General features: G+C 46.2%; 1 protein-coding gene across 3 annotated transcripts in view; it reads right to left on the reverse strand.

Annotated features, from left to right (window-relative positions):
• ADAMTSL3 (ADAMTS like 3) overlaps positions 1–24,841 on the reverse strand; it is a 331,627-nt gene that overhangs the window by 50,702 nt on the left and 256,084 nt on the right. For all 3 annotated transcript variants that reach the window (XM_087856588.1, XM_045813117.2, XM_045813118.2), the window contains exons 20-23: positions 21,825–21,978; positions 10,154–11,225; positions 5,182–5,309; positions 3,109–3,237 (exon numbers count right to left, since the gene is read on the reverse strand). In XM_087856588.1, coding sequence (XP_087712714.1) covers positions 3,109–3,237; positions 5,182–5,309; positions 10,154–11,225; positions 21,825–21,978 — 1,483 coding nt within the window. The remainder of the gene's footprint in view (positions 1–3,108; positions 3,238–5,181; positions 5,310–10,153; positions 11,226–21,824; positions 21,979–24,841) is intronic.

Genomic DNA, 24,841 nt, shown 5'->3' on the forward strand with positions numbered 1-24,841 from the left:
AAAATAAATGATGTTCTTACTAAGCATAAAAAAATACGTAGCTATCAAGATTTATCGGTCATTTTTCTCAGATGAGCTTTCCTTTCTCACCAGAAGGTGGCAGAGAGGATGCAGCTTAAACTCTTCTTCCCCCATTTTTAAAAGAAAAAAAAAATTTTTTTTTAAAGAGCAAGGCAAATAACTCTTGCAACTTAAAACTTCTAACTTTTAGACATACAGACTTGCAGGCTCTATTACATAATACAGTTGTGAGAAACATCACCTAAGAGAGACGAGAGACAATCACTTTTGATATCCAGACACGCGAGTTAAATACAACATATTTGGCCATACCGAAAACTACGAATCTGTCTGAAAGGTATGGATAGGTGAGCTCATTATAGTTACTGGAAAATATCTTAAGGGCAACTGAAAAATAAAAGACAAATTTATACATGCCACCGATTCACAAAGCTAATCTCCATGTGCAACGTGAAAATATAATTCTGTGACACCGTGTTCAGGTCTGTAAATGCTCTACTGCCCTTGTCTATAAATGAGGGGCTGGATTAGATGAAACCCAAAGTCCCTCCTTCCATGGACGTGGTACATTTCCCACTGCAGAGACGAGGGTAGGTAGGTCCCATACGAGCTAGTGACAGAACCGTCTACGAAACCCAAGTTTGCTGACCCTTCACCAACTTCCCCATCTGTCTTTAAAAAGACGGAGCTCCAGAAAAAGCTACGCTCATATGGCTTCCACCCATAAGAAAACACAATAAGTTCACTGCAGGTTTATTTAAAATGGCACAGAACTCAAAATGAGATGGGTGTATTTTGAGCAGAAAAGGTCCTGATGAGTCCCTGAGGGCTAGTCCACAAGGGACGGCTGCCAGGTAAGGAATCAACCAATGGGGGCAGCATCTAGTAGGAGGAAGGAGGGAGCGAGGAGGCTGAGGAGCGCCCCCAACCCTGAGCCCCCTCCAGGCCCCAGGGGAGCAGCGGCGGGGGTCAGAGGGGGCTGCTGGAGTCAGGGAGAGGTCAGAGATGGGCCACGTGCTGACGGGGCCTGGCCCAGAGAATAAAACCCAGACGCATTTAATGGTCTTTGCTGGACGCTTCCCTCACAAAGGCAGCTGCCACCGAATCCAGCTGCTAACTTATGACAGCAAATAATACACCATGATCCTTTCAAGGGCTCATTCCCCCCGAAAGCCTGATTTTACACTTTTGTGGAAGTAAGAAATGTAGGAATAATGCTAGAAGTTGAGGTTTCTCTTCATAGAAGTCAGACCTATTTTGCGGCATCTTCTGCAGGTGTAGGGCTGTAGAAACTCTAGCCGTTTGTGGCTTGGCAGCGGCAAAGCTCCGTTCCGCTTTTCTCCTCCACGCAGCCAGAGAATGCGGGCCATTCTGTAACGGTAGGTGCGCTTTGCCAGAAAACTCACATACTTGTGGGTGGAGTCAGTTGGGAGGCTGGAGGGACTTTGCAAGTCTGTGTAGGCCAAACACTGCAGGGACTTCCAAGGGGTGAAAAATAATACCTTGGGGGTTAGCAAATTTCCACGGCTTGTGCCGCCAAAGGTTCAGCTCTGGAAACATGGCAAGGAATGGACCATTCCAAGGAGGGAATGCCTGGAAGGTGAATGGATGTGTCCTGGGCTCCCTTCGCTACATGCGCGGTCACTGTGTTACTGAGAACAGCGTGAGGACTCCCCGGGTCACCTTGCTCATAGGGGCCATGGCCCAGGTAAGATTCATCCCAAGTGGCTGCAACTTACAGGGAGGGGCCCCATTAGCTGGAAACGAGGGAGATACAGTCGTCCCGGCAGGGAATCAATGCACAGTAAATCACGGGCATACGCTCAGTCCCCTTAAAATAGATCTTAATGGTGAAGAGGTCCCAAGTCTCCCTGAGAAACTGATCAAAGTTATTTGCATAGCACCCCTGACCCCATAAAATGTACATGTGTGCAGGCTATAATGTTGATCTCAGTTTAGGGATGCATGGGCCCAGGTTAAGACTTAAGAATTTGTGATTTCAGATGAGATCGGGCGTGTTCAGGGTGGTATGGCCGTAGACAGAGAGACTATGGACTCTGGGAAACTAACTGAGGGCTTCAGAGGGGAGGGGGGTGGGGGAATGGGATAGGCTGGTGATGGGTAGTAAGGAGGGCACGTATTGCATGGTGCACTGGGTGTTATACGCAACTAATGAATCATCGAACTTTACATCAGAAACCAGGGATGTACTATATGGTGACTAACATAATATAACAAAAAATTATTATAAAAAAATAAATAGTTAAACAAAAACTTCATAAACCAGGATTTATAAAATAAAAGCATCTATTTAAAAGAAAATTATAGGGACGCCTGGCTGGCTCAGTTGGTGGAGTGTGCGACTTATGACCTTGGGGTTTTGAGTTTGAGCCCTATGTTGGGTGTAGAGATTGCTTAAAAATAAAATCTTTAAAAGAAAATGAAAAAAAAAAAAGAATCTGTGATTTCAAGAGCAAGAATGGCCTGACATTAAGGCAAGGTCAGACTAGAAGTGTTATTCCTATTAAAGAAAGGTGGAGTCAGTTAGAAAGATGGCTTCTCTGCCACGGCGGACAAGGCAGAATGAGTCACTGAGGCACAGACTGGTTATGCCTGGCTTAGGACAGTCCGGGATAGAGACAGTGTGGGTCTGGAGACCTCGAGATTCCCAGCCCCGAACCTGGCTTTGCTCAGCACAGGCTCTGACCAGCTGGAGGACGCCTCTAACCGTTTCCAACAAACCCGTCACTGACGCTCTGCTCGCCAGGCAACCACAGGACTAGAACCTGGCCTGTCGTGTAGGTCTGCCTATGGCGACACAGTGTCCTGGTCACACCTGAGCACGCGAGTGTGCAAGGCAGTCACAGTCCTCATGGGAAATGGAGACATGGGCATTTTGTTTTACACCCAGTCCCATGCGTTGGTCTCACCCTTGAGAGACAGACCCGCTATCAGTGGGCTGGAAAATCAGTGTTAAGCCAGTCAGGCTGAGGTCTGAGAGGCCACACTGCCAGCTGCCATCTCCTGGTAACGCCGGACTGCCCGTGGCCCCTACACCTGCCCCCCCACCGAAACACCCAGACTTGCCTTTTACAGGACATCGGATTGTCACATCTGCGTGCAAAGCTGCCTCCACGACGCCTCCAACCACAACGGAGAGATGGCTGTGTTCCAGTCTGCTGACATTTCTTTCAATAGACAAGATGGCAGGTGCCTCTTCATTGAAAGGGAGCAGGAAACTATGTTAGGTTCAGGCTTTTCCCCGGTAAACCATGTCATACCCTGTAAACTTGGTGGCCCCGTTAAGAGCAGGAGCAGAGCCCGGCTCTCTCTGTCTCCCTCGTGGTTACCCACTAGGATTGGTACGTACACAGCCCGGGGGTGCTTAGTGCCCAGATGGACAGGCGGACAGACGGACGGATGAATGCATTCAAGGAGATACCCACGGGGTGTGCTGTAACAACTACAGATAAGCTATGAGGTAATTTTGGTTTTATAACCAAAACTGAGGATAAATCCCTCTTTGATAAATTGAAAAAGAAGGAATCTAGAAGTTCCTGAGAAGCCGAGAAGGCAGGGTATGTTATCTGCAACACCGCCGTGGATGAACTAAAGTGGGATCCAGCACACCAGCGCCTTGGGACCCTGACTCTTTCTCTGGAAGGAGCACTGTCCCAAGTTTCCCTAAAACTTGCATGGAAAAATAACAATAGCAACAAAGTCACAGAGAATCAGGAACCTAACCAAGGACTTTAATTTTCCTGGATTTTAAGAAACATGGACTTTTAACGGATTCCTTGGTTAACTCAGGAAACAGGCTCTGTGCCTGAGCTGAACAATAGGACTACAAAGTTGGAAAACAGCCATTCTTGACCTCAAGCAACTCCGACTGGTGGGAGACACCATACCACAGGGGCTGGTGGCTGTTGGGACAGACAAGGTGCTGGTTGCCCCAGGGTCTCTCAGTAGCCTGTGAGGGTCAGGGAAGGCAACATTCTGGAAAGGGTGTTGCCTGGGCATCCCTCTACGGAGGATGACCTCCATGATGGCGTTCCCTACTCCACCATTAGCACGTGAGCTGCTGGAGGGCGAGGCCTGTTTTATCACCTACGCATGTGTGTGCAAAATAAATGCATGTCAGTGGTATCCACATATTCAGGGGCTAGAGGACATGCTGGACCAGCTCTCCCAGGAATCTGGATGGTCCTCGATGGGCTTAAGAGGAGATGTGAGCCCCAAGGGGGCTGCCATTCCTCCCAGGAATTCCCAAACTTCGGGACTGACATTTTCTGGGAAGGGGCCGATGCTCACAGAAGGGTCAAAGCACAGAAAATCAAGGCCTGAAGGCCCTACCTTGGGAATGCAGCCAGGGGAGGAGCTCAAGCCATACAGGTTCAAGGAGCTTTTAAAATCAACTGGCCCAACCTTCTCAGTGTGTAGATATGAGGAACCTGCTACCAAGCTCAATGCTCAGTTGTCCGAATGCTGGATTCTAACCCCTGGTACTGCCCCTCTCCTCCCCTTAGTCCCTGTGAGCCACAGATGCCAGAAACCACAGAGCAGAGAGCTGGAGGGGGGAGCTCTTGGCTTATTTTTAATCCCAGAACAGGAGCTTGCCCCTAGGAAGCATTGCTTACGACTTACCACCTTAAAGTGTTCCTTTGTAATTAAGCGCATTTTCATATTAAAATGACACCATCTGCCTCCTGGGAAGATAGACACTAATTTACAGTTACGATTTCCTGCAAGTGTTTTTAAGGACTGGTAGGTATGCCTTTGGAGGTAGATAGCCCTCTTTGGGGGATAATTATCCTCTTGCATTGGCTGGTGGCACTTCAAAAATGAGAAGTCCATACTACCAATGTTGCCAGTGAAATTCTGCCTCATTAATTCCCGCTTCTCGGAAGGCGAGCTCTAAAGAAGACGTTTTCAAGATCCGGTCCACAGGCCGGCAGCATCGGTATGACTTGGGACTGTGTTAAAAATGCAAACTCTTGGACCCCATCCCAGACCTACTGAGTCAGAAGCTCCAGGAATGGGGTCTAGAAATCTGACCCCCCACCTTCCCTTGGGTGTTTCTGCTGCTTCGCGCTGACGTTTGGGAACTGCTGCTCTGGAGAACCCCAAACCAGGCACTCTGGGTTTCAACAAGGGCATTACCTGCGTAGAGCACAGGAGAACTCTCCACGTCTGAACCGAGATGGTTAGCTACAGAGCATTCATACGTTCCTTGTTCCTTCTTCGTGGGGTTCCGTATCTGCACTTTTCCCATTCCAGCCAAGATTATCCTGTAGAACAGTTAGAAAGGGGTGCATTCACGTAATGTACTTCACTTCTCTGGGCCCACAGCACGTTCCAGGGAAAGAAGACTGCAAAATTAGACTCTGGGCTGGCAAGGATCCCGCCCATAAAACCGGTGGGTGGAAAAGTCTTCCTCCTGGGCTTGCGCTCAGAGACATGGTCACTGGACGGTGCTTGGAGAGCCAGTCTTCCTGCCTCACTTTGCACAAGAAGACTTTTCTGGATGGACTCACTGCTTAATCCATCACATTTTCAAAAAAGACAAACTAGCAAGCGTTAGTTGGCAAGATGCTAACCCCTCATTTTGTGCCCATATCCTTCCTCATGAACAGCAGGTATGGATTTTTCAGTTTGGATTTTCACACTGGCAGTGAATGGGCCGTTAGTCAATGCTGCTTGACTCTAGTTGTTACCTCGCTATGACTGTCTGAGGCCACAGGGCTAAGGCTGTGTTATACCGGACGTGGAGCATGCTATTAGGAATCAGGCCTGACCCGTATGAGTTCCGTATGGTTTCCCAATTACCGATAGCTATAAACACCTGCAGATAAATACCATGAGAACCAGAGTGGGTCAGGTGTGTCCTGACAGATAAGGTAATTATTCAGGGAATAGAAAAGGGTGATTGTTCTGTTCTTATTTTAATTTTTTCTCAACAATTTGAAGCTGCTTCTCCATCACCTGCATCAGGGTCCATGTACTCTTTTTTTTCCCCTGCTGCCTCCCACTTTCCAGATCTTAGCAACGCAGACTATTCTGACCACGAAATACTATATGAACTGAGCTGGGGCCACTTCCCCATTTCCTGTCACTTCATGTTGCTCACCCTGGGCTCCAGCCATAATGAGCCTCTAACAGTTTCCAGAACATTCCATGATCTTTCATCACCCCGAGTGTTTGCATATGTTGTTCACTGTATTTGGAATGCCCTTCCCCCCCATTCTGGCAAACTCTGTCTTACCCACTGAATCCTGGATCAAATATAATTTTCCCTGTAAAGCTTTCCCCAATACTCCTAGAGTTATCTTCTCTCCCTCTGGGCTCCTTCTGCTCTGGTTCATATATTTATTTGATGAAATATCTATTTCTTCCTACCAGATTGTGATCTTTTCAAAAGCAGGGACCAAATCTTATTCACAGCTGTGCATCGACAGTGCCTAACAGTGACTTTTGTATAGAAAGTTCTCAGAAACCTCGGACGACTAAGTGTACGAAAGGTCAGAATACAACAGAATCATGGTGCAGAGTGTGTGTACCAGGAGGACGCAAATCCTTCTGCTGCACACTTATGAAATACACAAAAGCGCCCAGAAATAACAACCGTGGAATTGCCCAGACCAAAACCAGTAGAACAGACCTCGCTATTACTAGGGCCAGCCTTCACGCTAACATCCGGCATCTAAAATCTAAAATCCCTATTAAGGAATAGTCGATTAAGAACAATAGAACGAGTCACTACATTTGAAAAGTAAATACACTAAAATGTTTTCTTCAATTATTTCATATACATGTTTATATGGTTTGGCAATCCTCAAACAATCCCTTTGTTTTGTAGGCCTCAGCAGCACAGTGAGAAATCCACGTAAGCCTTACTGCCAAAGGAGCCACCCCAGCATCTAGCCTGGGTCAGTCCCTGGCTGGAGAGCAGGTAGGGGTCCATGAGGGATGTGACCTTGGTCTCTGTGGGACAACCTTACTCTTGACAAAGCTGATCTTTCCACAGGCATCAGCCCCAGTGAATCTACTCACAGTCTGCCCTTCCTGGCCAAGATTTCTTACCCAGGGGGCTTCCAAGCACTTGCACCCTACACGCTGTCCTCTAATTAGATAGAACCTCTCAGAAATGTAATTCTGTTTCTGAGTTACTCTGACTGAAAAGACATGAGAGATTCAGAAAAATATATCTAAAGGTGAGAACCTTTGTTATATCAAGCAAATGAAACGTAAGGGGAACAGATTAATTAGGTAAGGTTGAGGAAGAAAATGGAAATAAGAATGGATCTTCTTTTTTTATTCTCTTAACTTAAAAACAAAAACTTTTAATAGCCATATGGAATCGCTTCATTATCAAACAGTTGATCCTTAAAGTATGCCGAAACACATTTGGGCCGACGTACGCTGTCAAAACCTTTCTTCATATGACCACCGGGAGTCTCCAGCTTAGAAGCTAATGCTAACTCCATGCGATCAAGCCAAACTATTTAAAATCAACTCAACGAACATTTACTTCAACCGGCCAGGCTCTACCACACCCCTGCCCCATGGAAACGGCCACAGGTGAATCAATCACTTCGGCTCGATCAGCCTCTGTTTCTTATAAAACGAATATTGCTGAGCCATCCTCAAAAGGCGGTTCAGGGGCCCCAGACGTTCCTGAGGTCAAAACGATTTTCATAATAATGCTAAGCCATTATTTGCCTTTCTTGCTGTGTTGACATTTGCACGGATAACAAAAGCAGTGGCAGTATGGTCCTGGGACCGAGGTATACCAGGAGTCCTTGCGTTCCTGACTGCCACACACCTGACACAAAAATAAAAATGCCAATTTCCCTTACGAATGTCCTTAACGAGGCACTGAGACTTGACTGGTTTTACTAAATCTCAACCCTCAAGTATGTCTATTTTTGATATTCTGTACACAGAACGGGAAGTACAAAGTGCTGCATGTCTGATTTGCTAGCTGAACGAGCCGCTTTTTTTTTTCATGGAATACGATTTTTACTTGAAAGAACAGCTGACAAATTATAATTCAGCCTGGGGCATGTGGCAGTTATTTTTAAAAATTAACTAAAAGGAGCATGCCCATTCAAGGAAAACAACTGATGTGTTTCATTTTCACGAACTTTCACGTGAAAATTAAAATTTTGGAAAATTAGTATCCTCCATTGTGAGCTTGACAGCTTTCCAAAAACTCAAAGACTTTTCTGTCGAGCTGGTTAGCAATGTTGCAAAATATGTGTATTCTTTACATTGTCTAAGGAAATGCGCCAAAACTGGGGAGATGAATTAACTCAGGGAGCTACTATTTTCCAAATGACCAATGTGTGATATTATAAAATCATGTGTAGGTCAAAGGTCCATTGAAAGTGCAAGATAAGGCAATATTTCGTTGTAAGGGAGTAACAAAATTTCATCAATGTGGTTTTAGATTCCACATTCCAGCTGACCCTTCAGAAGCTACCACCTGTCCAGGTTTAGTATAGTCATAAAGAATAGCCACGATTATCTGAAAAGGCTATGAAAATGTCCTTCTTTTTTCAACTCACGTATCTGGATGAGGCCAAATTTTCTCTATAAACTTTACTTAAAACAACATATCACAACAGGTTTCATGGAGAAGCATTTATGAGAATCCAGCTGTGTTTTATTAAGCCAGACATTAAAGAGATTTGCAAAGATATAAAACAGTGACATGGTTATCAGTAATTTTCTTTAAATATTGCTTTTTCAAAAATTGTTATTTATGCAAACATGTGATGGGCTTCTTATTGTTATTTCTAAATGGATTAATAAATAGATACGTTCAATGTTTTATGTTTTCATTTCTAATATGGTAAATATCGACAGCTATAACTCACATTAATGGAACTTCTTTAGGCTTCTCGGAGAAGCTTTTAAAGTTTTTTTATGTTCAAAAGGGTCCTAAGGCCAAAAGATTTGCAAACTGCTAAGCTTGTGGATCTGAAGGTTTATTCCACTGGGAAAACTTCTTTACACTCTTGTGTTCAGATTTCCAGGGCAAAAAATGAAAAAGCTAGATTTGTTCTACCTTTTCACTCTAAGGAACAGCCTAATAATTTATCATAAAAAATTGAGTTTTGCCTAGATTTCTTCAGCTGTTTCACATATTGGCTCAAATGCACTAAAAGACATGATAAAAATAAAATTTGCATTTTTAAAGTACAATAAGGTCTGCAAAGCAATTTAACATCTGCTGTTCTGTTTCTCTTAACAATCCCTAGAGGCAGCTTGGGCTCTCTGAATGCAAACTAAAAGAAAGCAAAGCATCTCCAGTCCTGTGTGTACAAACAGCAAGATTTAGAGACACTGAAGAATGCAAAAATGAATTAATACGTGTTATTCCCTGCTATTTCATGTGAAATGAATGAAATGTGCTATCTTTGTCCTGACATGGTGATCCTAACAAAAATATGACTCGATACTGTGTTGTGAACATCTCAAAACTTTGATCCTCATTTTTGGATTTTATGACATAACAAATTGCATGATACAGAAAAGTACATCAGATACTCAATCTTTCTACTAAGGCTGTTATTTGTGTGATACCCAAACACCCTTGGCAGTGTTCAGGAGATAGGGTCCCTGGTTCCAGATGGCCGTGAATTGGGATTCTGTCTCTCAGTGACCTCATCAGAAAACTATTAATCCCTGCCCTGCCAACTCTCGGGGCCGACATGAACTCCAAGGAGATACCACATCTCCTAGCTATAGAAGGGCACGGTAAATAAATTCTGGTTTGCAGTTCCTACACGGTGTGGGATTACTGCAAGGATGATGACTTTTTTGAGGCCTTATATGGATTTCATTTTTAAATGTGAAGTGCTCTGCCAAGAGAGAGGCTCTACATGCTGAAACTCAGTCTGACCGTACCCAGTCTTGGTAACGATGGGGATGGTATGGTTTAATTTTTAGAATTCCAGTGCGTATGTGAAAAACACACCCTGACATTTTTTTTTGTTAAGTCTCTTTCCTAAAGAATCCTGTTGGAAACACATTCTCAGGAGAAGGAATTTGAAAGTCTTTTCAAGAAAACTGGAATGCCCATTAAGAAGGTATGACGCCGTGAACACTGTATTCTCCTTTTACTTACTTTTCTGAGGGTTGCAACGAAGCCCCATCCTTGGTCCATGTATACGTGGCCTGACTGGGGGTAACGAGCTCACACAGTATATTGATGACCTCCGTCCTCTTTGTAATGTACACTGTATTTCCGATCCTTGAATTTATTGTTTTATTAAACGAAATGGAGGTGGGCTGGCTTTGCCTCATGAGCACAGGTCCCTTTGGCTTAAAGGTCAGCTTGCCTGAGTTCTCCACGTCGGGGCTTTGCGGCATCCTTCCTGTTTCCCCCCTCAGCTGTGCGGCGGGAGGCACCCCCTCCTGGACGGCCCTCCACGGCGCGTGTGCGGGCTGCACCTTGGCTAACTCGGCCACCAGCTGATAGATCACCTGCGACGCCAGGTCATCACTGACCTCTCCGGTTTCCATGAGCTGACTCATGTTTCTGATCAGTTCATCGAACTGGGCCGTATCCATGCTATACGCTCCGTGTTTAACTGCTGCTTCAAACTGCTTGTTCTTGAACTCCCAGGAGTTGGTGTTTCCTGCAGAATTCCTGCACGGGCCCAACAGAGCCCTCAAGAAAGGCTGCTTATCAATTTGGCCGTCCTCCGGATAAAGCTCATTTTTGTTACCCCACAGCTGCCTCATTTTCTGCCACGTGGCTCCCAAGCTATTGGCTTCCTTGTGGTCCATCCCCAGAGACTCCCGCGTGTGCTCTCTGAGTGCCGGGGGCGCAATGAGCCGGTTGTCCGTGCCGATGAGCTTGAGAACCGCGTTTTCCTGCGCGGAGCCGGCCACGCAGCGGTACGTGCCGATATCCGGGGCTGCGAGGCTGTGGATTTTTAGGGAGCCCGACTTGGTGATGCCCAGCCGTTTGGAGTTCTGCAGACAATGGCCGTCCTTCTCCCACTGGATCAGGGATTTCTGGAATCGTCGTACTGGGCATTTAATAATCACCGACGTGTTGGGCAGCAAATAGGCCCTGCTACCGACGGTCAGGTTAATGCGTTTCTCTTCCCTCGTCTGAATGTAGACCCTCTGGACACCAAGGATCTGGGGCCCCTGCTCCCCAGGTTTTGTTTTCATCTCTGGCTTCATTTCTGCAGGGGGAAAAAAGGAAAGAAAATACGAACAAGTATCTCAATAATATACACTTTCTGACAGCAGTCTTCCAAGGCCGATGCAAGTCAACAAATGTATCTTTTTTCCTCTTTTAAAAGAGCTGACGATGGAATATCCCTCAGCCACCAGGAAGGATGAATACCTGCCATTTACATCAACGTGGATGGAACTAGAGGGTATTATGCTGAGTGAAATAAATCAGAGAAAGACAATTCTCATATGGTTTCACTCATACGTGGAATATTAGCGTGAAGGATCATAGGGGAAGGGAGGGGAAACTGAATGGGAAGAAATCAGAGAGGGACACAAAGCATGAGAGACTCTTGACTCTGGGAAACCAACAGAGGGTTGTGGAAAGGGCAGTGGGTAGGGGGATGGGGTAACTGGGTGATGGGCATGAAGGAGGGCACATGATGGGATGAGCACTGGGTATCACTCAACTAATGAACCACTGAACACTACATCAAAATCTAACAGTGCACTATACGTTGGCTAACTGAATTTAAAGAAACAGCTGACAATGAAAAGATAAATAACGGTACACCATATATCCACAGGTTGGGCTAAATTTCACAACTATCTAGTAGTTCAGCATTGAATGGAAATTTGAATGAACGGCATAAAATGTATACATTATTTTGCAAAGCCCTGGCTTGGGGAGATGTGAGGTGATGTGTTTCTATCAGTAAGGGGCCTCTGCCATGCACGTCCTAACCATTGCCATACCGTAACACGCCTGTGCTGTGTGCTGGAGGCCCCAAGTATCAGACACCCCCTTACTGATACCGCTCAGCCAGAGGCACAGCAGCTCTGGGGCACAAAGCAAGAGGGGAGAAGTGAGAGAAAGCATCTGGAGGGTCTGGAGGTGAGGACGAGGCGGTTAAAGGCAGCAGATAACCAGAGCGAGTCAGTCAAACCAGCAGGGCCTAAAGAAGCATGTGATCTCGGAAGAAAGGGAGAACAGGCACTTTGTAACCAGACAAGTCTGAGTTTGGATCTTGGCTCTGCCCCCTGGACAAGTCCCCTGCTCTCCCTGAGCCTCAGTCTCCCTGCCTAGGAAATGCGGGTAATGCTAGTGCCTTCATCCGGGGAGTATGAAAGTTCGGCTGGACGTTTACACCACATGCACGCACAGTAGTGGGCACACAACCCGCTCTCACGCACGGCCGCCGCGACCCCGAGAGCTGGCAACGGGCGGTCCGGCCAGCAACAGCAGGGCGTTCCGAGAGGAAGTGAGAGACAGGGTTGGCTCTAGCTTGTTCCTGGATGTGGGCTCCAGGAATGGCCTCGGCCCCAAGAGGATGCACCTTAGGTCTCTCCTCCGGGAGAGGAACCCGCACGAAGGCCTTGCTGTGTCCCGGGGTGATTCTGAAGGGAGGCATGGATGGGTGGAAACCTGGTCCCTCTTTGATGATACGCTTAGGTCCACAGGGACAGGGAGGACCCGGAAGCAGCGTGCGGTGACAGAAGGGAGAGAGACTGGACTCCTATTGAAGATATTCCTAGATTCAAACGGTCGTGGGATCGGGGCCTCATTACCTCGGAGGATCCCGGTTATAGGTCCTGCGGGTTGAAGCACTCGCAGGGGTACAGCAGGAGAAGAATCAGACTGAGTCTCCACTTAGACGGCCCTCTCAGGCCCGCAGCAGCAGCTATGGTGTGTCTACTGACACCCTGGTTTTCCAGAATAACTCCTGGAGTCCTCTTGGGTGGCTCATGAGCCCCCTAGGGTCTAGATGCTTGCTGGCGTGCAGGGGTACCAGTGCATTCAGGAAAACAACAGAGGTGAACCCACAATTTCTACAGAAGATGTTCTTGGTGAAGGACATGCGTAAGGAGTTGGCCTGCAGATTCCGCAGACACGTGATGGGTGGGTCAGGACTACTGTCCTGGGTCTTGCCCGCGGATGCTGCTCAGCTCGTCTCTAAGTGGAGCTGGATGACTGGCCACACACACGCCCTTCCCTGTTGGGTACAGTCTGTGGGGGATGTCAAGCTCACCCTCAGCGCCTGAGGCATACAGATCTTCTTTCCGTTGGCGGCATACAAGGTTGAACGTACTGTTGCCTGTTCAAAAGCAGGCAGAAAATGTATGGATTCGCTGGCAAAGGTACAGTTTATCCATTATTATAGGCAGACATGCGATCCGAAATACTTGGCAATGTGCATAGCAAGGGTGTGCAGACAGAGGCGGTTTACCAACCATCTGAGAAGTATTTCCATATTTTTTTTCTTTTTGAGAGAGAGAGAGAGAATCTTAAGCAGGCTCCGCACTGATGCAGGGCTCCATTTCCCAACCTTAAGATCATGACCTGAGCGGCAATCAAGAGTTACACGCTTAACTGACTGAGCCACCCAGGCGCCCCAAGTACGTCCATATTTTAACAACCAGTATACTGAACCAGAGGTTCAGTATCCACTAAAGCAGCAGCTCTCAAACTTCGCTGCCTGTTAGAAGCACCTGTATTATTATTTGTTAATCTCAATGCCTTGGGTCCCATCCCCAGAAATTCTGACTTACGGGGTGCGGCCTGGGCACGGGAGTTTGGTTAAGCTCTCCGGGTGTCTGAAATATGCAGCAAAGCTTGAGAAGTCCTGCCCCCAGGTGTACCACTGGATTAAACCAAGTCAGCAGAGAAAGGTGGTCCTGACCCCATTTCTTTTACTGAAAGACAACGTGATTGGATGTCACCGGTCAAGAGAGAAGGGAGAATAAGAAATCGGCATCTGCGTTCTCTGTGCGAACCCCGCCAAAGTCTGTTCAGCATGTGGTGTCTTCTGGAAGAAGACCGAAGGAGGATTTCTTTCTGGCCTCAGCCTCGGGAATCATCATACCCTGAGTACTTAGTTCGTTTCCAATGCACGCCAAACTGGGTCACTGACCAGGTTGCTTTATCAAGATCGCTGTTATGCTGGCAAGTTCAGAGCCAAGTCTGTGTCCACACATAAGAGGAGTGTACAATTCAAGACAGAATCATGTATTCACCCTGTTTGTCTTCCTTTCTTATTCCTTACCTACTTCTCATTTCACTTACCTGGTTGCACCTTAATAACACTTCGAAGTGGCCTCTCGTTGTCACAAGGCAGGGTATGTGTGCCTGTGTGTACATTCACACACATGAGCATGGTATCCACACAGACATGTGCACATCCCCCTACACAGATCACTCACGATTCTTTACAAGGATTTAGGGGAACACCCTGTCTGGTCATTGGTCCCTTGGTGGCCGACAATGGAAAGATGGACGTGCATGTGGATAGCTTCAAAATCACAATGTAAGCGGGGCCAAACTCAGGTTTTTGAATTTATGCAACTGAGGCATGTGAGGAGACAGCCTATTTCAGGGTAGCCATGCTGCGAAAGATGAGGTCATAGCTGGAACATTCCTGCACTTACTGGGATGCAGAAGCCTACATGGGCAATGAAGCACACTGGTCTAGCTGAATGGTTCAGGCTGGGGATGACCTGAGGCCAGTATAGGCCCACATAACATCCCGATGCCCTAAAAGCAATCATGGACATGGGTTCTAATTACCTTTAGGTCCACTGGTAGCCAGATGTTTCTCAGTTAAGCCTGAGGCTTAAACTAGATGGGGCCCTGACTCCTTCCAAGGCAGCCTGAGGAGTCTAAAGGTGATGGGCAGTGTTCAGCCTTGGCAAAGAAGCTGCCCAACTGGCTGGGTGAGCCACATGAGAGGCCATCTGCTCCTTCTGGCTACATGCCCATTCACTGGAAGGTCAACCCTGTGACCCTGGATGGCTCCATTCCCAACCCTGCTTTCGCGAGTGCTCATGCTGGGTACAGAGCAGGTGAGCTAGCAGGTGTGCCTGGGGAGTGATCTGGAATTCAGGCTCTGCCAGGCTGCCAGGTTCCACAGGTTGGACCAATTCCTCTCTTGGGACTCCTGTGGGCTCCTTTGGAGAAGTGCCTAGAGCATGACATCATTGGACACATTTCTTAGGCAAGAACTGGTCTGGTTTCGGGTGACTGCCTCCTCCTGCCCCTAGACAATGCCCCCAGACTACAGCACTGGCTAAGCCTGATTAGGGAGGGCATCCTCTACTCTGCAGAGAGTGGCCAGGTACCTCTGGCCTCCTCCTGAAGGGGCGGCGGGCCGTGCAAGGGTACCGACCCATCCCTCCACCTCTCCCGCTGTGCTGGATATGAGAAATGCCACATCTTCCGGCTTTTCTAGAAAATGAAAAGATCTTTCTTCCAGAGGTCCTCCTTCTGGCCCCTCTGCCAGCCTGCCCTACCCAGCAGAGGCCAGCCCTGGGACCCCGAGGCTGTTTACAGCAATTGCGTCTCTGCTCCTTGCTTGTTTGTGTCCTGCCTGAATTCCAATCCTGTCCCTGCCATCGCTGTAAGCCTTGGTGCCAGGCCAGCTTTCTGGCCCAAGCCATCTGGGCTGGATATTTACACTTGGTCTCGCCAGCATATGCCTCCGGCTACACCCGAACGGGCTTCTGCTGCGATGCCACCTCTAAGCCTTCCTAGAACCCTGCTGCAATCCCACCCCCATCAGAATCCACCCCCAGGCTGCTGGGCTGGCGCTGGCTCCCGTTCCCTCCACTAACGCTGAAGAGCCGGCATGCTCATTTGGAGCTCAATCAAGAACCTGGGCACGTTGGACTCTCTCCAGACTCCACTGAGGGTAGAAGCAGGGGAGCTGAGGGGGGACGCAGGGGTGCTGCAGGTAGGAGCTGCTAAATGAGCCCTGACGGCCCAGCAGCCCCAGGGAAGACGGCTAATGTAAATGCCACGTCAGCCTGACAATGGCTTCTGCTTATTGCTTCTTGGGCACTTTCCAACCAAACGCCATCTGGCTTCTGCTCACAGCTCCCCACTAAACGCTCTCTGGGAAAGGCCACCCATGGTCCGTCCCCCCTAGTGACAAATACAAACTCTCCCTTCCGTGTTCTTACGTGGCCATTCTAGACATACGGCACCCTTAATCACCCACTTCTCGAAGAAGTCCCTCCGCTCAAGTGTTTTAACCCTCACCAGGTCCTTTCCAGCCACCGCTCACTGACGCTGCATGGCGCGCTGCGGCTACCCCTCCGGTGTCGCGCTTGGCTACTTTCTCTTCCTGCTCCGACCTTTTCCTGGGATGACCTTGAGGGTGCGATGAGCAACTCGGAGCTGTCTAGCTTGTCTGGTCTACTTTATCTGGTCTGGTCTCGCAGGTCTAGTCTATCAGCCTAGTTCATCTGGTCTAATTTACCTGGTCTAGTTTATGAAGTCTAATTTATCTGTCTAGTTTACCTAGTCTAGTTTATCTACTCGAATTCATCAAGTCTAGTTTATCTAGTCTAGTTTAGCAGTCTAGTTTATCTGGTCTAGTTTATCTGTGTAGTTTAGCTAGTTTAGTTTAGCTATCTAGTTTATCTGCCTAGTTTATCTAGTCTATCTGTGTAGGTTACCTGGCCTACTTTACCTGGCTTAGTTTATCATTCTAGTTTACCTGGTCCAGTTTATCTCGCTTAGTTTACCTAGTCTAGTTTATCTGTCTAGATTATCTGGCCTATTTTATCTGTCTAGATTATCTGGTCTAGTTTATTGGTATAGTTTATCATTCTAGTTTACCTGGTCTAGTTTATCTGTCTAGTTTATCAGGTCTAGTTTACCTGGTCCAGTTTATCTGCCCTGGTTTATCTAGTCTAGTTTATCTGTCTAGATTATTTGGTCTAGTTTACCTGGTCTAGTTTACCTGGCCTAGTTTATCTGGTCTAGTTTACCTGGTCTAGTTTATCTGGTCTAGTTTATTTTATCTAGTTTATCTGGTCCAGTTTATCTTATCTAGTTTATCAGTCTAGTTTATCTGGTCTAGTTTATCTTGTCTAGTCTATCTTGTCAAGTTTTCCTGGTCCAGTTAACCATGTTGAGTTTGTCTAGTTTATCTGATCCAGTTTACCTGATCCAATTTATCTAGCCCACTTTACCTGGTCCAGTTTATCTGGCCTAGCTTATCTAATCTAGTTTATCTGGTCTAGTTTACCTGGTCTAGTTTATGAAGTCTAATCTATCTATCTAGTCTAGTTTATCTAATCAAATTTATCAAATCCAGTTTATCAAGTCTAGTTTATCTAGCTTATCTGGTCTGGTTTATTAGGTTTAGTTTATCTGTTTAGTTTATCTGCTCTACTTTATCTGCCTAGTTTATCTAGTCTGTTTATCTGTCTACTTTACCTGGCCTAGTTTATCATTCTAGTTTACCTGGTCTAGTTTACCTGGTCCAGTTTATCTGGCCTAGTTTATCTAGTCTAGTTTATCTGTCTAGATTATCTGTCTAGTTTATCAGGTCTAGTTTATTTAGTTTAGTTTATCTGTCTAGTTTATCTGTCTAGTCTGGACCTCTCTCTGGGGCTCCAGACCTAATTATTCACTGCTTATCAGAAATCTCTTTTTGGTACTTAAAGTTTAAAATATTATAATCAAAAGCCATTATGTCTGCCTCCCACCCCATCCCAAGTATCCTCCTCTTCCTATATTCCCTGAGTTAATGGCATCACTTTCTCACAACTACCCCAAGCCAGAAAGCAGAAAATCATTGTGATTCCTCCCAGTCCGGTAGTGTGCTGGCCCTACCTCTCATTGGCTCTCAGGTCAGTGAGATTGTGAGTACCTGTCCCCAACTCTGCATTCAACCATGTCACGTTGGTCACCTGTAGCTGGCCGTGATGGGAGTACTTACACCACAGAAATCAGCAAAGATAACCAATAGTAGCTACCCACCTTCCTCACCACCCCTCTGCCCCAGAGCTTGTTGTTAAACACATACAAGCACACCCCGTCCCTGTCCCTTAGCTCCCAGCTCGAGGCGCTTAGGCAGGATAGCCGAAACATTGTGAGAATCCACCGCCAAGCTCTCTCACTGATATTGCCACAGCCCCTCACCCAGACTCCCAGCCTGCACCTTTGCATTTATCCAGTGTATCCGTACAGCTGTCAGAGCAAATAAAACAAAATAAAATCTCGGGGCGCCTGGGTGGCTCAGTTGTTAAGTAAGCGTCTGCCTTCGGCTCAGGGCGTGATCCCAGTGTTCTGGGATCGAGCCCCACATCAGGCTCCTCCCCTGGGAGCCTGCTTCTTCCTCTCCCACTCCCCCTACTTGTGTTCCCTCTCTCGCTGGCTGTCTCTCTCTCTCTCTGTCAAATAAATAAATAAATAAAATCTTTAAAAAAAATAAAATAAAAAAAATAAAAAAATAAAATCTGACTGTGTCATCTCCTTCTTGAATAAAATCAAAACTCCTAAACATGGAGTCCTAATATTCTCCATAACTAAGTTTTCAAGCTTTCCCTTTTGTCATAACCTTGAACCTATATTCTAATCCCATGGTATTTCTGGCGGTTTCTCCGGACATAGGACTCCATTTGACATGCTTTACCTCTGTCCACACTGCCCTCTTCTCCCAGATTCTCCTGTGTCCTCCTCCATGTGAGCCTGGAGAATGGATACTTATCTCCCAGAACTCTGCCCAAGGGATCCTCCTCTGTGAAACTTTTCCTGATGTCCCCCTCCCCCAGGGCATCAGCTACTGCCTCCTGCCTCCTGTCATGGCACCCATGGCACTTACCATTCTGCCTTGTTTATATATAGTTCTCTCCCACTGGACTCTGATATCTCAGAGACAAGAGAACGCATCTTTTCCATTTTGGATCGCAACATCTAAAACACAGTAGCACTTGGTGAATGAATGCAGAAAGAATTAATAAGGAAATGGTATCATCTGACACTGAAAACTCTGCAGGTCTAGGCAGAGAGATCATCTCTACCCTTAGGGCACAGCATAGCACCTGGTACAGAGTGAAGTCTTACTCTTTATTGAATGAATAAATGAATGAATGAGCATATGCCATTGGATGCTGTAGGACTGATGATCCAATCCCAAGAGGGGTGCTGCCAAGATGGGCCCGGTTTCCAATGGCTGCAGCTATGTCAGGCAGGGTGGGTGTCCCTGGAAGCTAAGAAGCTACAGGGAGCGTGGAGGCAGGGGCTATATTCTCTTCTGAAGTGTAAGGTGTGTGGAGGAGGTGGGAGAGCTAATGAGGCAGATGTGGGGCTGGAGCCAAGAGCCAGACCAAGAGCTGCAGAGAAGTCAGTATGCTCAAGATAACCAGGCAAGGGGATGAAGCATATCTTTTCCTGACATTTCAATCACACAGTGCATGCCTGGGTGCCTCCCCTCCCCAACCATCTTGATCTCAGTACTTGGACAAAAAATAAGAATTATTCACCAAAACTCAGAAACCTAAAAGCCTAGAACTATAATTCAAAAAATCTAAAATCAGGGTGCCTGGATGGCTCAGTCGGTTAGGTGTCTGCCTTCGGCTCAGGTCAGGATCCCAGGGTCCTGGGATCGAGCCCTGCATCAGACTCTCTGCTCACTGGGGAACCTGCTTCTCCTTCTCCTTCTGCCTGCTGCTCCCCTGCTTGTGCTTTCTGTCAAATAAATAAATAAAATCTTTTAAAAAAATTCTTTTTAATCTAAAATAAACACTACATTTCTGTTTTGGTTTTGTTTTTTATTCTTCAGCTCCCTGATTAGAAACCAAGCCAAGTAGGGACGCCTGGGTGGCACAGTCGGTTGAGTGTCTGACTCTTGGTTTTGGCTCAGGTTTGATCTCAGGGTCATGAGATCAAGCCCCACGTTGGACTCTGAACTCAGCACAGAGTCTGTGCTTCTCTCCCTCTGCGCCTCTCGCCTGTGCGCCCTCTCTCTAATAGATCTTAAAAACCAAAAAAGAAACCAAGACTGGTAGACTTCTAGCAACAATCTGAAGACAATTCAGGTCTGACATATTTGAAAAGCATTTTTATGGGTATAAGTCATTGTGATAAGCACTTCTGGGGGCCTATGTGGAGAGAAGTCCAGGACTACCGTGAACCTACCCCATACAATCTCCGGCCCTTGTGGGACACAAGATACAGCACAAGTTGCTCTATGACATTTTAATCTATCTTAAAGCTATAACAGGAATTAAAAGGATAGCATTAAAAATAACTAATAATTTTGAGGCTTTAGCACATGCCTGGCATTGTTTCTAAGTGCTCAGAACAATCCTATGAGGTAGATACAATGACTATTCCCATTTTACAGAGGAGAAAATTAAGGCTGGCAGAGATTAAGTAACTTGCCTAATGTCACAGGATGAGGGACTGGAACAACTGGGATTGTAACTTAAGGACTTAGCTTAGCCACAAGGTTGTACTACCTTCCAGAGATTAATACAACCAAGAAAGATTATTGGGGAAGGCAGTGTTAGTGCTGGTCTTTCAGGAGTAAGAAGAACGTCAGTAGCTAGATATGGCGGGACAAGGAATTCAAGCAAGGGGTCAATGTCTGCCATGGGTGGAAGGCAGGGAATGGAGGGGAGATGCAGACAGGGGTAGAACTGGACCGTGTGGTACTGAAGACATCTCTCCCACCCGCCCTCCACCCCACTGCACATCAAAATGGTCAGAATGAAAACCAGCAACACTCACTCTTCCAAACAGGATGGGTTTTACTTAAACCCCAGGCACCAGGTAGAAAGCTTATCTACAAGTGGATGCTTGGGAGAGACTAACGATCACAGCACAAGTGGGCTGGGTCTTTCTTGTCTTCAGACCCCCTTCAGTAATGCAGGGGTCAGGCCCAGACATTTCCCACCTGGGGAGCAGATGGGGCAGGCAGAAGTGAGGTGAAGGGGACAGGAAAGTCAGAGGACATTATGCCATACAAGCCTTGATAGTCCCAGTGCAATGAAAGACAAGTGCACCAACAGAGAAGGGAATCAGAGCTACCATGGTGAATTTTTAGGGGATTCTTAGGAAATGGGGAAAAACACGCGATGCCCTGGTAAATCAGATAGCATGAACATGAAGGACGTCTAATCAGCATAGTGATATTATTTCCTTCAGTGAATCCCAGTCGCTCAGGCCAGGGAGCTGAAACACACATGCATATGTGCAAACATATATTCTGTCACGTACACTGAAAATAAACAGGAGTCCGACATGCATATTACCTTTCGGATATCATGAAGCCATACGATTAACTCCTTATGCGAAGCTTGTTATTTAGAATTAATTGAAGAAGCGCCCAAACTACCATTTTTGAGAACCCAATGATAATTTCTGTTTTCATCCTTGCTGGTTGTAGCTTATACACAAGAACAGATACCCAAATGCTTAAAACTACGTAGCTCTTCTACTCTTACTGGAATGGACCCAAATGCAGCACTGGCGAAGTAAACTGGATAGTAGTTCGGCTTAAGCTCTACAAGGAATACTCCCGAATTGTAAGAGGAAGAAATCCTGGTCACGTGAAGGACAGAGGGAAGTCTAAATGCAAGTGAGGGAGCCTAACAGATGCATTTGTTAAGTTGGGTGGACATTTCTTAACACTAACTTTCCTTCGAACGGTATCTTATATTCCATATTCTACTGGTGGCTGTTTCGAACGATTCTGAGTTCTTCTTGACCTGCTTTACCTACAGATTAGCAATGTGCTGCTTTATGGGAAATAAAGCCATCGGACGAGAGGAACAGAATGAGCATATCCGCTGGAGCATGGCCTGTACATACTTACTACTGCACGCAGACATCTGGCAAGACCTTACGAGAGGGGGCCCTGGAAGGTCCCGGCACATCGTCTCACTGAGGGGGACGCGCCGGCCTTTGGCTGTCAGCCTCTGACACACCTGCTTTCTCCGCTGGGTTCCAACACCACAACTGACGGAACACTGCAACGAGAATTGTGCACCTGTCACATGGAGCGTCTGCAGACAACGCAGCCAACAGCCAAGTCTCCGACGGCACAACGAGAGGGGTCCCACGTGTGGCTGTGCCAGTACGTGAGCCACTGCCTACGCTCGAACCCCTCTTCTTTCTTATTGATAATTCGTTTTTTTAATTTGAGTATACACGACACACAATGTTACATTAATTTCAGGCATACAACACAGAGATTGGACAAGTCTATGTGGTACTCAGTGCTCACTGCGGTCAGTGCCGTCCCCACCTGTCACCATACAACATCGTTACGGTATTACTGCCTGTCTTCCCCACACCATACTTTTCATCTCTGTGACTTGTCTTTTTTTTTTTTTTTTAAAGATTTTATTTATTTATTTGACAGAGATAGAGACAGCCAGCGAGAGAGGGAACACAAGCAGGGGGAGTGGGAGAGGAAGAAGCAGGCTCATAGCAGAAGAGCCTGATGTGGGGCTCGATCCCATAATGCCGGGATCACGCCCTGAGCTGAAGGCAGACGCCCAACCGCTGTGCCACCCAGGCGCCCCAAGTCTTTTTTTTTTTTTTTGGACTTATCTTTTATAATACAGGGAGTTCCCTCCCCTCTTTCCTCCTCTCTGAGACAGTAATTAATTTCCAGTAATTTACTGTTACGGGGATTTTTTTGGCAATGTCATTGATAACTGATTTATTTTTTAGCTATTTACTTATATAGTAAGATGACTGTGCTTAAAAAAAAAAAAAGATACACACCCACGACCAAGACTTCAAGAAACAGATAAGTACTATTTTTAAAAACCACTCAAATTACTTTACATAAAATAACAAATATTTGATCATCAGTGTGTGCATAACATCGATATTTGATAATCATTGTGTGTACACGCAATTTTAATTTAAAAATGTAATGCAGTTTTATTAGGTATATTAGAAAAAAGGGAAGTAAAGTAGAATTAAAGGACTTGTTGAACATCCGAGTTGGTTTTTTTTTGCCATAACAATTAATTTCCTAAAGAATCCTATAATGTTAAGAAAACTGAAGAAGCCAACAGGGGATTTAGATGGTGGTTTTTAATGACATGCATTGACTTAGGAGAGAAGGCACTGGCCCCTGCTAAGAAGGACGAGGACATAAGACCATTCAGTCCTCCCACCCCTCTCCTGAACCTCCAGTTAGCCTCCGGGTGATACCACTTAGGTGATGTCAGGATTTCTGATATTTACAGTCTGTTCTGAGATGCGACTGCTGATTAGCCCTAACCCTGCACATAACTGAACTCATTACTCACTTTCCATCGTTTTCGTCAGCATCTGCGTGTTTATGCGGAGTCATCTTGGCCCTGCAGGATTTTGGCGATGGGCTTACGGACACGTATTCTCTGACCACCTCTCCGTTGTCTTTTTTTTTTTTCATTTATTTTTAATTTTTTATTTGAATTCAATTTAATTAACATATAGAGTATTATTAATTTCAGAGGTAGAGGTTAGTGATTCATCAGTGTTATATAACACCAGTGCTCATCACATCACGTGCCCTCCTCAATGCCCATCCCCCAGCTACCCCATCCCACCACCCACCTCCCCTCCAGCAACCCTCAGTTTGTTTCCTGTGATTAAGAGTCTCTTATGGTTTGTCTCCGATTTCATCTTGTTTTGATTTTCCTTCCTTTCCCCTATGTCTATCTGTTTTGTTTCTTAAATTCCACATATGAGTGAGATCATATGATAATTGTCTTTCTCTGACTGGTTTATTTTGCTTAGCATAACACCCTCTAGTTCCATCCACACCGATGTAAATGGTAAGTATTCATCCTTTCTGATGGCTGAGTCATATTCCATTGTCTACATATACCACTTCTTCTTTATCCATTCATCTATCAATGGTGAGCTGGGCTCTTTCCATAGTTTGGCTATTGTGGACATTGCTGCTACAAACGTTGGGGTGCAGGTGCCCCTTCAGATCACTATGTTGGTATCCTTTGGGTAAATACCCAGTAGTGTAATTGCTGGATCGTAGGGTAGCTCTATTTTCAATTTTTTGAGGACCCTCCATATTGTTTTCCAGAGTGGCTGCACCAGCTTGCATTCCCACCAGCAATGTAAGAGGGTTCCCCTTTCTCCACATCTTCGCCATCATCTGTTGTTTCCAGAGTTGTTGATTTTAGCCATTCTGACAGGTGTGCGGTGAGATCTCCGTGGTTTTGATTTGTATTTCCCTGATGCCTTTCTACATGAAGAACACCAAAAGGAGCAGATACTTGGGTCAGACTTTCTTTCTCTTCGAACCACGCAGACCCTCTTCCACTGTCTTCGAGGATGCTACTGTGAAGATGTGTGTGGCCAAACAGGGAGTTTCTGTTGTGTATCTGTTTGCCCTTTCTGCTCAGACGCCTGTGGGCTCTTTCTTTACCCATGAAGTCCTGCACCGTCGGCAGGCTATGTCACACTGGGTCATATTATCTGGGCACATGGTATGCCGTTATGATGTACAGACCAAAGCTTTTATCAAAGAAAGTTTTAATTATTATTTGTTATTAATAAATTCCCCTTTATTATCTCTGAATATTTTTCTCTTTCATTTTCTGTGCCATTTGTTCTGTTCTTTTCACAAAGGCCAATGCGCTCGGGTTGGCCTCCTCTCTGCCTTCCACACCCATCGCTGCCTCTGGAAACCAGCATGCATCTGTGCTCTTTCCCTTACACGGAGATGGGGCATTCCAGCCTGTACACGTCTCTGTGTTCTGTCATTTTCTTTAATTTTGTTGTGGTCTGTAATCCGTGTATTTTTTTTTTTTTGCCCCTCACTGTTGCAGTTGTCTTCTCCTTTTGTTGACTTACAATCTCTTTTTGAGC

This window comes from Ursus americanus, chromosome 28, assembly GCF_024610735.1.
Source record: "Ursus americanus isolate L20-20 chromosome 28, mUrsAme1.1.p, whole genome shotgun sequence".
Classification (NCBI taxonomy): domain Eukaryota; kingdom Metazoa; phylum Chordata; class Mammalia; order Carnivora; family Ursidae; genus Ursus; species Ursus americanus.